Raw genomic sequence first — 14,887 nt, 5'->3', positions numbered from 1 at the left:
TATGACATTGTGAATGTCTGTCTGGAGCTCAGAGACATTATTCACGTTGCAACTGTGTGGAGAGGTTAGGTATGCCTATGCCTACAAGACGAGGCATCTAAACTATCGTCTCAAGTAAGAAACTGTTTTTAGTGCTCTGTACTCACAAGACATTGATCCAAAGTAGGAACTCTATCCGTTGAAGTAAAAAAATAGCCTTTCTCAATGCCGATGCCCTCCCAGTTGGCAAGGTAGCATACGACTTAAGTTCGTCTTCTGCTGTTCTTCTGATTAACAAAATAGGTGAGCAACAAAGTGTCTCGCTTGATCAGGTTTGCTTCTGAAAGACATCAACATGTGACTAGATGTTGTAGATGCGGGATGTGGGGTGTATTAGTGATAAGCATGACACAACGCAGGATTGATTTCACAACTCTGAATTGTTCTGCTAAGTTCCCCAAGTGGTGGACTTGAAGTGGTAGGCTAGACGTAAGTTTGAAGTCTGGTAAAAAAAAAAAGGCTGTTATCTCAAACTAACTTTAAATGTACAGAAGTTGTAACATTTTAAAACATTTCGGGGCAAATAATCTATTTTCACAAATGCAGCGTTGATTTCACAACTCTAAATTGCCCTGATACAGCCTTCCCAAATAGACATTAGTTTGGGGTGACGGAGTCTGTAAGATAAAAGGGTGCCTATTGAGAAAGAGGCATCTCAATAGTCCAAAAAGTGGCTTTCTTTCCTCTTCTCCTGTCCTCCATCTCTACCATTCTGAAAGACACGCCCAAGGGAAAGCAAACCCATTGGCAGTCTTCCGTCAAATTTGTTTCACCTATCCTCATGTCTTTCAGGTCATTGCGAAACAGGTAAAGGAGATGAGAAGATACTGCTAGACTATTGAGACGCACCCCAACAGATCATTTTAAAGAGTGTGATGGGATGCTCACATAAACACACTGGAGGGAGGAGTAATATGGGTTCGGATGAGGAAGTAGTCTAGGCCAACTTGCAATAAAGCAACCTACCCTACACCCCACAATTACTACCCCTCTCATGGTCTTCAACTACAACAACGAAATACCTCATTCAATATCTCCTCCACCAGCTTGCTATTAGTGGAGCTCAACTTGTACCTTTAAACATGTAATTAGTTTCAACAAAACGGGAAGCAAAGAACAGCTGAAATGAAAACCCCTGCCTTACCCATACAGTCTCACTCAGGCGGAGTCCCCCAAGTCCCCATGAGTTTCAACGTCAGGCGTTCTCAGCTTAATTGTGCCCCACTTATTTTTAATTAAAGTTTCCTTTGTGTGGTTTAAATTGTGGCTGGGGAGATGACATTAAGTAAGGGAATGCGTCCTTGTTCCGTCAGTGGTTTAATGAAGACAGACAGGTTTTCCGTGTACTGACGTCACTAACCCGTTGTGTGGAGTCCAGGACGGACTTCTGCATGATCTCCTAGCAGTAGCATTAGGGTGACATAAAGACCAAATAAACCAGACAGACCAACACTTCAGTATTCCGTCCCTCTGGCCAATCTGAAATTTCAAGCTACACCGAGCGCGGGGTTGGCACAGGAGGCTAGACTTACTGCTGAACTTAATTGAAGTTTTGGGTGAGATGCACGCATCAATTGGCACTACCGACAGACAATCCCCCTCCTGGAATCAGAATCTGTCTTGCTGAGTTCTTAAGCGTCCTCGGTGTTAGTCCTAGCAGATCTCTGGCGCCCCCTGTCAACCAAACACGGAACAAACGCTTGGCTCTAACTACTGTATCAACTCTCACCCTCTAGCTTAACACTGAGAGCTGTCAATGCCACTAAAACACATTTTAAAACGCCAAATGAAGGACTCTTGTCTCTCAAACCCATGCACAGTTTAAGTACAACTTTTATTAATACTGGAATCATCACAGTGCGTTTTGTTACATTAGCAGTGACTAAAGTTAACAAAATTAAAAGGATTAATATTACAAAAAGAAAAACTTTAATAAATTAAAGAAGAAGAGAAGGAGAGAAAGTAGAGGACAGACAACAGCACCTGTAGCGTTACGTGACTCCATTGGAGGGAGGGGTTTTTGTACAAAAACATATGCACACATCATATCTCTTCACAATACTGTAATGAAAATAATGACCTTCATAAAAACTGTGGCAAGGGTCAAGTTCATAGTCGCAGTGGTTTAGCTTTCATATTGGATTGGGCTTTGGGAAGAGGAAGGGGAAGAGAGAAGAAACCTCAGAGAATCCACAAGTGATAAGACATTCAGTTCTGTTACCATGGCACCTGGAAACGCGAGTCACCTCCTCCCTGCCTGACTACATCTCAGGAGCTGACAGTGTTGAGTTAACGGATGGTGACATCGTTGTGGCGTGACTTTATTGGCCTTTTAAATAGACGGGGACAGGCTGTGTGTGGGTGGGAGAGTGGGCGTGTAGCTACCTTGTGTCGAGAGTCTATGTTCTTCAATCAGTGTCAGAGATCCTCAACATACGTCAGGGCAGACTTCACGAGCACGAAGACACACCGTCGCAACGCCTGTAGACAATGTAAACAAACTACTCCTAGACCACGTACAGTATAACCTCCATGCAGGACCTACACCCCATAGCTGCCCAGCTTGATTCAATCTCTGCCCTCACATATGCTTAAACATAGTAATTATAAGCTAGTTAAAGGAAAAAGGGTTTGGGCTTTTTGGCCATCTTATAACGGCGCAGAGCGATTTGCAAGGTCACAGTACGGCTGTGTGTCTACTGGTGGCACATTAACACCAGCCTAAACTATAAAGGCATACAGTGTTACGGTCTATGTTGGCCAGAATGATTATAGTCCAGAGGTTTTCCTGACAGTCAGACACTCTTTCTAAATGTTCTTACAGTAATAAGGCTGATTAACCAAGCTCTTATCCAGGACTAAGAGTGTTGTGTTAGGCAAGGCATCATGGAGATCAATGAGACCCATAGACTGCTGTTACATATCCAGTATCCCACATTATGAATGAGTTCCATCGTTATTTCTACATAGCTTAGCGGGGGGAGAAAGGTATTAAATCGCACACAGTGAAACTCAAAAGGCAATGAAAGCCCATTTTCTCTATTGAAATTGTGAGAGGTCTGTATAAGTGTATTCAAAAAGCTATTTAAAAGAGCGGAATTTGCGACCGAGGCTGTATTGCAGAGACAAAGAAGTGAAAAATACATCTCTACACAGCACTGTGTAACCTTCTCTCAACATGAAAAGAAAAGTATATTATGCTCTAACACTCCCATCAACCCATTTGCTCCATTCCCTACAACGACAGCGCTAACACCATGGACACGCCACCCGTGGCTAGCACAACAGGATACACAGACAAACAACTCACCCGATTTGAGAGAGAGATAAGTCAAATGGGCACTCACTTAGAGTGAAGTTAAGGCTTAATTAAAATGATTTCATTAGCTATAATCCAGCCAGCATGAGTCATCATATCTTTTTCTCAAGGAAGTGTTGTCCTTTTAATGTGAAACTAGCCTTTTATTGTGACGACACAGTTATTCCCTGTCCTTGCATTAGCCCCAGCGGGAAAGTGCTTCAGTCAAAGTCCTGTTGGGGGTTTGGATTAGGCTCTGGTTTAAGAGCTGATGCTGAAGCAGCCTATGGAGTGAGCTGCTAGTAGGAGTTGTGGTGGATGGGTGGATAAGAGGTTTAAAAGAAACAAGTTCATTCATTGAGTATAAGCGGGGGGTAGCCCACTGGGCAAAATCTAGTCAACGTTGTTTCCATGTCATTTCAACCCATTTCAATCTAAGTGATGACGTTTAATCAACGTGGAAAACTAATTGAATCTGCAAGAAGTCCTCAACGTAAGGGCCTTCCGTCTTTTTTTCGCCCACCTTTTAACCTTAATCCAATGACATCGCAATATTTTGGGGGGATTTCATATTGAATCCTTGTTAGATGTCAACTCAACCAAACGTAAATCAAAACGAGACATTAAACTGACGTCTGTGCCCAGCGGGAGGATGGCGAGAACCAAGTGATAGTGAGGAAAGAGGGAAAGAGAGTCTGGACCCAGAGACAGCCCAGCCGCGGGAGTGTGAGGGAGCGAGGTGACTGCTAGTCATTCACCATGGTGTCTAGGGAGAGTGTCACTTCATCCCAGACAGAGAGATACAACTGAGACTGACATCCCTGTAGTTTCCCATGTAGGGGTCCTCTCTTGTCTCAGCCTAACACACACTCACCAACAGCCCTGCCTCCCTCACCCTGTCTTGTCTCTGTGCCACATCCTGTCTTTCTCTCGCTCTAATGCTCTGATAGAAGTGATGGTTACAGAGTTGGGTTCTCGGGAACGGTAAGGAGCATCACACACAATCAGAATGAAGCAGAGTAATCCAAGCATGACAAGAAATTGGAACAGAATAATTGCCAGAGTTACATCTGCACATTTAAAAAGACAGTAAACATGTTTACCTTTTTGTTAGATAAGAAGTCGTATTATTAAATTGGCTAATAAACACACTCCCATATTGCTGTCATACACTGTACATTTGACATTTGCCTTTTTTAATTCAGTAATGCGAAATAATGTGAGTTGAACTCCTTTTTAAAAATTCTAGCGATTTGACTTGCACAATTAAGTGTTCACCTTCTTATACAATATGTGCATGTATATATGTATATATACATATACATCGTTATGACCTGTGCTTTTCAGAAATTCTCTGGATGAGCATCCTCTAGTCCAGAATGCACTGTGGCAGGGGAGGTCACTTCCACCCTGGGCTGCTGGTCACTTCCACCCACACTGCTGGTCCCTCCCCTTCCTCCGCCACTCCGCCCCACCCCACCCTGTCACACCCACACTCACCTACTCCCACACACATACCCTCTTCAGCCCCCTCGCTGAAGTACTATTTCTGAGTTCATGAGAAAAGTTCTCTCCAGCAGAGGAGCGACATTCTACAACAGCGGGTGTTTCTCTCACCTTCTCAAAGCAGATCCTCGCTTTAAAACAGCCACAGGCATTTCTAAAACGGTGCTCTATTTAGGCCAAATAAATAAATAAGCATTGAGATACATTTTGTAATGGCCATTGTTGTCGAGGTGAGGACATCAACAGTCACTGCTAGGGAGCATGGACTAACCCATGAAGTTCATCACTACCCTACAGTACAACGGTCAGAATAATGCTCTCTCTGCCTGCTCAGAACCTATGTCACTGTGATATACTGTTCTCTGAAGAAGATTTTTTTTTTTTATTTATTGATAAAAGCAAGACTACAGCATAACATTATTGCAAAAATATGGCAACATAATTTTCTGAAAGGTTACTCTATTTTCATACAGTTTCTAGTCTTGACTTCCTCCTGTGCGTCTGACTCTTAACTCGGGCTTACTGTATGAACAGGCAGTGAAATACTCATTCCATCTCTCTCCGCTGCATCAACTCTCTTCCAGCTAACTCTGTAAACATAAATACCCCCCTTCTTCCTCCCAATCTGGCAACCCCTTACATTATCCTCACTGTTTCTCCCTGGCTATAGTCACTCTTTCATTCTTATGTCCTTAGCAAAGCCAGCTCCTGCGTAGGGCTGCACAAGGTTCAAATGAGCTATGGATCTCATGTTTGAGACTCACAACAGGTGATGACAAGGACTGCAGCTTACCATACCCCACTTTACATAAATGTTATGATCTCCATTATAAATCCGTTTTTGGAATTCAAAAATTTTCAGCACGGACCCATTGTACATAATCATTCCCCCAATCCAGTATGCTTCCGTTCCCGTTTCCCACCTTTCTTTATCACTTCCTTTTTCGATCTTCCTATTCTCTCACCAATCGAACTGCTTCGCTCACTGGTCCGTGGCAGGCACTCAGCACACCGCATGGCAACCAACTGTCTCACTCCCCCAGCACCCTCGTCTCATCACATAGCGTGACCACACTGACTCCTAGTGGTCACACTAGAAATTAACCTTCAAAGTGCTTCAGTTTTCTATGATTTTTCTTCTTTTGTTTTTTAAAACACATCAGGCAAGGACTTGAGAAAAGTCCAGGGCCAAAGTTAGACAGCAACTCTCACGTGTACTTGAGCATGCCTGATGATTGCCTGCGAGTTAAAAAAAGATAACCTAAACCTAAGATAACAGCTTCTGTTTCTCCTCCACTCCGGAGGCAGAAAATAAAACGCATTTATTGCTCCATTTCCTATTAACATGTTCTCTCTGGATTTAGAAAATATATACGCCTGGCTTCATTTTGTCGTTTCTCGTACAGTGGTAACAGGAAATCAAATGTCACAATAAAAACAGTCCACTGGGCACAGGCGTCCATTCAATGTCTATTCCACGTTGGTGCAATGTAATTACATTAAACTTACGCGGAAACAACGTTGATTTAGCTAGTGTGTGCCCAGTGTGAAGGGTTACAACAAAACGACACAGAGGGGAGAAGCCCCACTCTCAAATACAACCAGCTGACCTGCAGCAGAACTCTGCCCGCCTCTTACACGCACACGCGCGCACAGATGCACACACACGCACACTGTTAGCCATGGTTTAAAGCTAACAGTGCATTGTCAGAGCCTTGTGGCCTGAGCCAAAGGGAGAGGGAGAGATGGAGCCCCCCATTGACCCCACTTTTCATCTGTCTCTCTGCCACCTGCTTCCCTCTGCTTTACACTAGAATGGGGGGGTGGGGGGTAAGAGGTTGAGTGAGGAGTGGGGGGTTGTGGGAGGAGGTGGAGAGGGTGCTGGAAGTCCAGGTCCCTATAAACAGTCCCTCTCTCTCTCAGCAGTCAGTCCAGTCCAGACAGAGTCTTTATATACAGTCTGAGGATCCCCTGGTGATGGTGGTGCTAATTAAACAAACATGCGCACAGACGCGATAGAGTTATAGTGGCCAGAGCCTGTCATTATTATTCATGATTTACTTTTTCATTATCAGCATTATTATTGTTATTTATCATTTACTTCTAATTAAACTTTTTTTTTTGTAATCTTCTGTTGTCATATTTACTTCTTTACTACAGAGTCAGTACTGTATGTAGTAGTTGGGGCACCTCGGTGGGTGCAGGCTGCGCTCCCTCCACTCCGTTGTGGGCCATCACAAAATCCTGGGCGCTGACCTGTCGTTGGAGACGGTCTTGCGGAGACGCACGCCCCTGCGGATGGACACCAGCACGTCGGTGCCTGACCCGGGGGCCTGGGGGTCGTGCTGGGGGGCCGGGCCAGGCGGGGGGTCATCAGGGAGGTTGGCGAAGGGGAACTGTCCCTCCCCAAGGGCATGGGCACTGGCCACCAGCTCTCCTATCTTCTCCACCAGGCTGTGGCGGTTAGCGGCTATCATCTGGTCCTCCTCAGAGCCGTGCTGGACATACACACTCATCTCCATCGCTCCCCCAGACCCCCACGCTGTGTTGGGCAGGCTCAGACGCTTGGGAGAGGCCTTCACATACTCCAACGCGTTGGGGGAGGAGTCATCCGCCACGTAGAACACACACTCCTCACTGCCCACACGTACCGGAGGCCCGGGGTACCCCCCAGGAGCATCAGGCACCGTGGGTGTCTTCACTGGCACTATGGGTGGGCGGATGGGGATGGGGCCCGCGTTGGACAGGGTGCGTCTCACACCCGGCTTGGTGGATGGGGTTCGGCGGATGGTGGCAGTCCCAGGGGTCCCAATGCCCCCTCCCCCTCCAGGCACTCCGCCCTGGGCCCCACTGGGCAGACCAGCGGTGCTGGCCGGCCTCTTGGTCTGGATCATACGGCGGTAGTTCTGGCCGATGTTGCTGTGGCGGGGGATGGTGGAGGACTTGTCAAAGTCAGTTGACGCCTCACCTTCGGCATCTCCATTCACAGAGTAGCAGTCATAATCCGACCCTGGGGGAGAGAGAGAGAGATAGAGGGGTGTGGTGTGTTATTCAGAGGAATAGTATTGCATGCATTATGCTGTTGGGGACGGTTTCCTTGAGCGAGGACAGCGAGTGCATTCTCTGTTGGTTAATGTAAGTGAGGTTGACTTCTGTATGTATTGGTGTTTACTCTACGAGCGAAGGAGTGTACTTGTCAGATTGGTACCCTGAGAGGGGATAGTGTCCTCGGAGCAGGAGGGAGTGGTGGTCTGGGTACTGTAACCACTAGAGTACTGCAGGGAGTCCCTGTTGCTCTTCTGCTGCTCCATGCTGAGACCACGGGTCAGGACCATGGCCAGGTCACTGGCTGCTGGAGACACCTCTTCACCGTGCTGGGAGGAAGTGACAACACATTGTTTTTAGTCATTAAGAAGACACTCATATCCAATGCGACTTACGAGTGCATACATTTTAATACTTTTGTCATACTGGTCCCCCGTGGGAATCGAATGCTCTACCAATAGAGCTACATGGGACTAGTGGACTAACACAGGACTAACACATGATTAGGATGATGACTAAGGATCTAACCGTATCGCAATCAATAGCCTTAGCAAACACTTATCACATGGTAGGAGCACAGGACCACTACCAAGCACAACGGACAGACTATAACCACCAAACTCCACTCCGGGGTTAAAATCCAACAGTTGTGTTATAGCAGCATGTGTCTTGTATTCACCACCATTGCGAGGTAAATCTGCATATTCTCTGTTACCTTGGCAGCGATGGTGGCGGGGTTCATTCGGGACCTCTGGACATCGTCTGGGTGAGCACCAGCATATCCCTGGGAGCCCGGGGATGCCTCGCTCTCCTTCAGCCTATCCAGAGGCTCCTTCCTCCGCTGAAGCGTGGCAGCCAATGGCTGCTCATAAGAACCTGCCTTGGACCAATCCTGAAGAGGTGGGTGTGATTAATAAGAAGCAGTGAGAAAAGCGAACTCTCCAATGAGAGAGACCCGTCCACTATCCAGCAGTTTGACGCCTTTCATCTGGGTACAGTGTGGGGGTAGTTTGGGGGGGGGGGGGATTCCTCATCGTGTGTGTGTGAGTGTTTGGTATTGGGCCAAGTCGATGAGTGGGTTTATTGGTTTGAAGCCTTTTGAGTTTGTGAGACTTCGAAAGGTGAAATGGGTGCCACCCATGGCCTGCTCAGTTTAGCAAATCACCACACAGGAGATTTGAAACCAGGGATGTGAGACTGATGGCCAACTACAACAGAAAAGGCACACAGGTTAGGGAGCAAAGTAACGAAGTCATGAATGAGTTAAGCAGATGGTGAAATGAAAAGAAAAACCTGGTGAATAAGCGTTAACTCAAGAAGCACAAATTAAAACAAAAACAATTAAAAATAACCAAAAACTGCAAAGAAAAGTGTACAGATGAAAACAAACCTTCCAGCAAGGAACCTTTGATGTGGGAGAGGTAGTGTTGGATCCAGGGGAGTAGTTATAGGGTGGGGACGCAGGAAGTATGACAGAGAGAGGCCTGATGGAGCCAGTGTGAGAGAGAGCAGGGCGGAAGGTAGCGAAGGACGAGCCAAACTGCGGAACGGAGAGACAAGATCGTGATCGTCAGAGCGTCCATCAACGCCAAAGGCTTACGGGAGGAGCCTTTGTGATGCGACCTCTGGGTCACAGAGACATACTGTACATGCACGCAAGTACGTGCACGTGCACTCCCAAACACACGCATACACAAACTGTATGAGTAGCAGAAGAAAAGAGGGCAAAGACAAGAGACCAGCGGCGGCAGAGCAGATGACCACAAGTTGACCTGGACTGATGAAGAACACATACTTAGGGAGACCATCCTGCCGGTCAGTTTTACCAGCTTCTCTCATACACATATACAGTACAACATTACAGTATGCGATACACAGACGACTAAAACGAGCATGGCTATGTGGATCATGTATTCCAATATGGCTGCACACGTTAGGACAGGAGTGCGAGGTAGCTGTTCTACTTACTGTTGTGGGAGAGCTGCACTCACTGACTGGCTGGCAGGTCTCGGATGCCTCGGAGGATGCAGAGCTTGATGACTTCTGCAGTAGGAAACAGAGGTCAAAAAAGAGACGGAATGAACGCAAAACCAAGAGACGTCAGGGCAGAAGAGTCGAGGAAATAAAACCAAGGAGGGGGCGGAGCTGCGTTTCAGCACTGCAGCGACATCTGTGACGGCAGTCATACCTGGCTGGTGATGTCAGAGGGCATGGGCGAGGGAGGCTTGGAGTAGACGTTGGCGTCCTGCGATATGAAGCCTGAGTCGTGGGAGGAGACGCTGCTGAGGCGGTGAGCGTTCCCCGGTGGCGGGTGGGCCAGGCTGCGGTAGCGATAGGACGAACTGGGTGAGTGAGTCTGAGAGCCTCCGGAGGAGCGGGAGGCACTACTGTGGGCGCTGTTCACACTGCTGCAGGGGGGTGGGGCCAGGGTGAGAGGGTGGTGAGGTGGCAGGGAATAGGGTCAGGCAGGGTGAAGGGAAGTATTCAAGGGAGGGTGGAGAAGGTGTGAGATTGAATGAGGATGTGTAGTGATGGTGATGGGAGAGGGTGATGAAGTGAAATGAAAAAGGGTGGCGAGGTACAGTGAAGAATGGGCCAGAGGAGCAGAGGAAGCGATGGGTAGAGTTCATATGAGAGAGACGGGTAGTTTATATGAGGGGCAGAGTTCATATAAGAGAGACGGGTAGTTTGTTCATATGAGACAGACGGGTAGTTTATATGATGGGTAGAGTTCATATAAGAGAGATGGGTAGTTTATATAATGGGTAGAGTTCATGTAAGAGAGATAGGTAGTTTTATATGATGTGTAGAGGTTAAGATGAGGACATTCCCAATTTGGAGTTGAAAGTAGAGAGCAGCAGCAGTGAAAGAGGGGAACCCAACCAGAATAGGGGGGAAACAGGCACAGAGAGTAGAGAAGCCAAACACACAGGAAGAGAAAGAGGCCGTGCAAATACAGAGGAATAGGAATTGATCAAACCACAGGAAATAGAGAAGAGGCCAAACACACAGAACACCAAGGGTAAGTGTGAATGTAGAGTGGAGAGGTTGGGAGACACACACACACATGCAGGGATGGGGATAGACATGTTGAGCGTGGAGGGGGGTCAGAGGTAGAGAGTTGGGGAGGGAGAGGAGGAGGAAACATGGAAAAGACAAGTTAAGAGAGTGTGAGAACATGTGAGAACCAAGCATGGGTAGATTAGACACACAGGGTACAGGGCAGGGTAGCTGGCATGCCCAAAGAGACATGGCCTCCCAGACAGTGACACAAGCGACACACACACACATAAACACACAGACACATAGGCCATGTCACCACATCAGAGCACTGCGGTGACAAGCCTGAGAGACACTTCTTCAGAATAGAGGACACCACTTCAGACCTAACAAATGTCCTACTTCATCACACATGGAAACAGGGATTATTTTGAAAAACACTCCATAACATTGTAATATACATGTCATGTGATATTTGTTATCATCAAACAAGTCTGTTTTAAGTTGAAATAAAGTTGTGATTTTCACCACTAAGTGAAAAAATACAGGAAAAAAAACGTTTAGTGCTCTGAGTGTTGCATGCCATATGGTGCCATCTGTGATAAAACTCTGTGAGGACAGACGACATAACAGACATATGGACCAGCAGACAGACGCTCAGTAGACACGCATACAGACAGACATGCCCAGACATGCAGGGGCGCCTTTTTTTCTAAGATACGACACTTATCTGAACAGCACCTCTCACTGACACACTTTCGCTGTCACTTTTATTGTCAGACATACTTGCATGTTCACACTCACAAAGTCTACAACATATCATCCACACACACCTAGGCTCAAAACAAAAACAAAGAATCCCCCCTTTGTAGATCAAATCAAATGAATCCATGTCAATACAAATGTCTGTATTTCTTGCCCATGTGTCCTGTCTCCCTCTGGTTCGTACCTGCACATGCTGCTCTTCCTGGAGCCAGAACTGCTGGGGGAGGAGGGAGGGGTCTGGTAGGACCAGCTGTAGTCTGAACCCTTCAGGTCTTTAATCACCTGGGAGAGAGAGAGTCAATCCGATTGGCACCATATAAGTGTTATACAGTGGCTCCTCCTTTAAAAGTTGTGTCATACTGCGGCACACCTTGAGGGCTAACGCAGCATTCTGTGGCACTTTATCTATTTGTCAGCCATTTTTTTTCTGTTAATGCAAGTTATTGCTAGTTTGACCACCAGAGGGCATCTTTGAGAAGCATTTTATGGTCTTCTATATTGCAGGCACGTGGGAGACCGTAGGCTGTCCTTGTAAATACGAATTAGTTCTTAACTGATTCCATATGTGCTATTTCATAGTTGTGATGTCTTCACAAGGGCTGATTTCAAGGTTTTACTGCTAACCTACAAAGCATTACATGGGCTTGCTCCTACCTATCTTTCCGATTTGGTCCTGCCGTACATACCTACATGTACGCTACGGTCACAAGACGCAGGCCTCCTTATTGTCCCTAGAATTTCTAAGCAAACAGCTGGAGGCAGAGCTTTCTCCTATAGAGCTACATTTTAATGGAATGGTCTGCCTACCCATGTGAGAGACGCAGACTCAGTCTCAACCTTTAAGTCTTTATTGAAGACTCATCTCTTCAGTAGGTCCTATGATTGAGTGTAGTCTGGCCCAGGAGTGTGAAGGTGAACGGAAAGGCACTGGAGCAACGAACCGCCCTTGCTGTCTCTGCCTGGCCGGTTCCCCTCTCTCCACTGGGATTCTCTGCCTCAAACCCTATTACAGGGGCTGAGTCACTGGCTTACTGGTGCTCTTCCATGCCATCCCTAGGAGGGGTGCGTCACTTGAGTGGGTTGAGTCACTGACGTGACCTTCCTGTCCGGGTGGTGCCTCCCCAGGGTTGTGCCGTGGGGGAGAACTTTGTGGGCTATACTCGGCCTTGTCTCAGGATGGTAAGTTGGTGGTTGGAGATATCCCTCTAGTGTGGGGGCTGTGCTTTGGCAAAGTGGGTGGGGTTATATCCTGCCTGGTTGGCCCTGTCCGAGGGTATCGTCGGACGGGGCCACAGTGTCTCCCGACCCCTCCTGTCTCAGCCTCCAGTATTTATGATGCAATAGTTTATGTGGGCTAGGGTCAGTCTTTTATATCTGGAGTATTTTGCCTGTATTATCCAGTGTCCTGTGTGAATTTAAGTATGCTCTCTCTAATTCCCTCTCTCTTTCTTTTTCTTTCTTTCTTTCTCTCTCTCGGAGGACCTGAGCCCTAGGACATATGCCTCAGGACTACCTGGCCGATGACTCCTTGCTGTCCCCAGTCCACCTGGTCGTGCTGTTGCTCCAGTTTCAACTGTTCTGCCTGCAGCTATGGAACCCTGACCTGCTCTCTAGAGACAGCAGGAGCGGTAGAGATACTCTGAATGAACAGCTATGAAAAGCCAAGTGACATTTACTCCTGAGGTGCTGACCTGTTGTACCCTCTACAACCACTGTGATTATTATTATTTGACCCTGCTGGTCATCTATGAACATTTGAACATCTTGGCCATGTTCTGTTATAATCTCCACCTGGCACAGCCAGAAGAGGACTGGCCACCCCTCATAACCTGGTTCCTTTCTAGGTTTCTTCCTAGATTCTGGCCTTTCAAGGGAGTTTTTCCTAGCCACCATGCTTCTACACCTGCATTGCTTGCTGTTTGGGGTTTTAGGCTGGGTTTCTGTACAGCACTTTGTGACATCAGCTGATGTAAGAAGGGCTTTATAAATACATTTGATTGAAATTTGATTGATTCACTATTATTCTACAATGTAGAAAATAGTCAAAATATAGAAAAATCCTTTTGACTAGTACTTCATTGACTTCTTCGGGCTAGTGGGCAGTATTTGGAAGTTTGGATGAATGAGGTGCCCAAAGTAAACTGCCTGTTACTCAGGCCCAGAAGCTAGAATATGCATATAATTGGTAGTATTGGATAGTTTCCAAAACGGTAAAAATAATGTCTGTGAGTATAACAGAACTGATATGGCAGGCGAAAACCAGAGGACAATCCATCCAGAATGTATTTTTTTCATCTCACCACTTATTACAATGGCTGGGAATGGGAATATAAAAGGAAGACCTCCCAGATTGCAGTTTGTAGGGCTTCTAGTAGATGTCAACAGTGTTTAGAAAGAGTTTCTGGCTTGTTTTTTGAAAAATTAGTTTGAATTTGTAGTTTTCCAAAGTGGCTCCCATTTTGGCTGTAGTGTTTGCTGCGCGTTCTGGTGAGGGCGTGCACTTCGTTATTTATCTCTGATAATGGTCTCTGGTATTCTCCGTCTTAAATTGTATAGTTTATTTACATATTAGGGTACCTGAGGATTGATTAGGAATGTTGTTTGATATGTTTGGAAGAAGTTTATTGGTAACTTACGGGATTCATTTGTATGCATTTTGAACGAGGGAAACCGGTGGATTACTGAGTCAAGCGCGCCAATGAAACTTACTTTTTTGGGATATAAAGAAGGACTTCATCGAACAAAAGGGACATTTGTTATGTAGCTGGGACCTTTGTGATTGCAACCAGATGAAGATCTTCAAAGGTAAGTGATTTATTTTATCGCTATTTCTGACTTTCCTGTAGCCTCAGCTTGGTTGGAAAATGTATGTAATGCTTTTGGGTGCGGGGCGCTGTCCTTAGATAATCGCATGGTGTGCTTTCGCTGTAAAGCCTTTTTGAAATCTGGCAAAGCGGCTGGATTAACAAGAAGTTAAGGTTTTAAATGATGTATGACACTTGTATTTTCATGAATGTTTAATATTACGATTTCTGTCATTTAAATTTGGCACTCTGTAATTTCACCGGATGTTGTCTTGATCCGTAAGAAGTTAATTAATTTCATTAATATTATGAAGAGGGCTAAACCCTCTGGGTTTCCGTTAGGATGGAATAGAAAAAAATGGCGCTGTACAATGTGACGCTCATAAATTCAGATCATTGTCAGATTGTCAGTGTGTAAATTCAGACCGTT

The 14,887-nt window shown here is 46.2% G+C and overlaps 1 protein-coding gene across 4 annotated transcripts in view; it reads right to left on the bottom strand.

Moving 5' to 3' along the window:
* Window positions 1-1,854: 1,854 nt before the first annotated feature.
* The window catches only part of LOC106587150 (protein MTSS 2), a 92,517-nt gene continuing 79,484 nt past the window's right edge, over window positions 1,855-14,887 (bottom strand). Inside the window, exons 9-15 of one of the 4 annotated variants that reach the window (XM_014175220.3) lie at window positions 11,838-11,935; window positions 10,077-10,209; window positions 9,857-9,931; window positions 9,279-9,428; window positions 8,604-8,780; window positions 8,052-8,217; window positions 1,855-7,853 (exon numbers count right to left, since the gene is read on the bottom strand). In XM_014175220.3, coding sequence (XP_014030695.1) covers window positions 7,078-7,853; window positions 8,052-8,217; window positions 8,604-8,780; window positions 9,279-9,428; window positions 9,857-9,931; window positions 10,077-10,209; window positions 11,838-11,935 — 1,575 coding nt within the window. In that variant the 3' untranslated portion in view covers window positions 1,855-7,077. Of the gene's footprint in view, window positions 7,854-8,051; window positions 8,218-8,603; window positions 8,781-9,278; window positions 9,429-9,856; window positions 9,932-10,076; window positions 10,297-11,837; window positions 11,936-14,887 lie in introns of all 4 variants that reach the window. The other 3 variants (XM_014175218.3, XM_014175222.3, XM_082969407.1) reach the window with 3 other exon arrangements.

Source organism: Salmo salar, chromosome 26 (genome assembly GCF_965601325.2).
Source record: "Salmo salar chromosome 26, fSalSal1, whole genome shotgun sequence".
NCBI lineage: Eukaryota > Metazoa > Chordata > Actinopteri > Salmoniformes > Salmonidae > Salmo > Salmo salar.
Note: the sequence above shows the minus strand (reverse complement) of the source record. Positions and strands in the feature narration are given on the sequence as shown.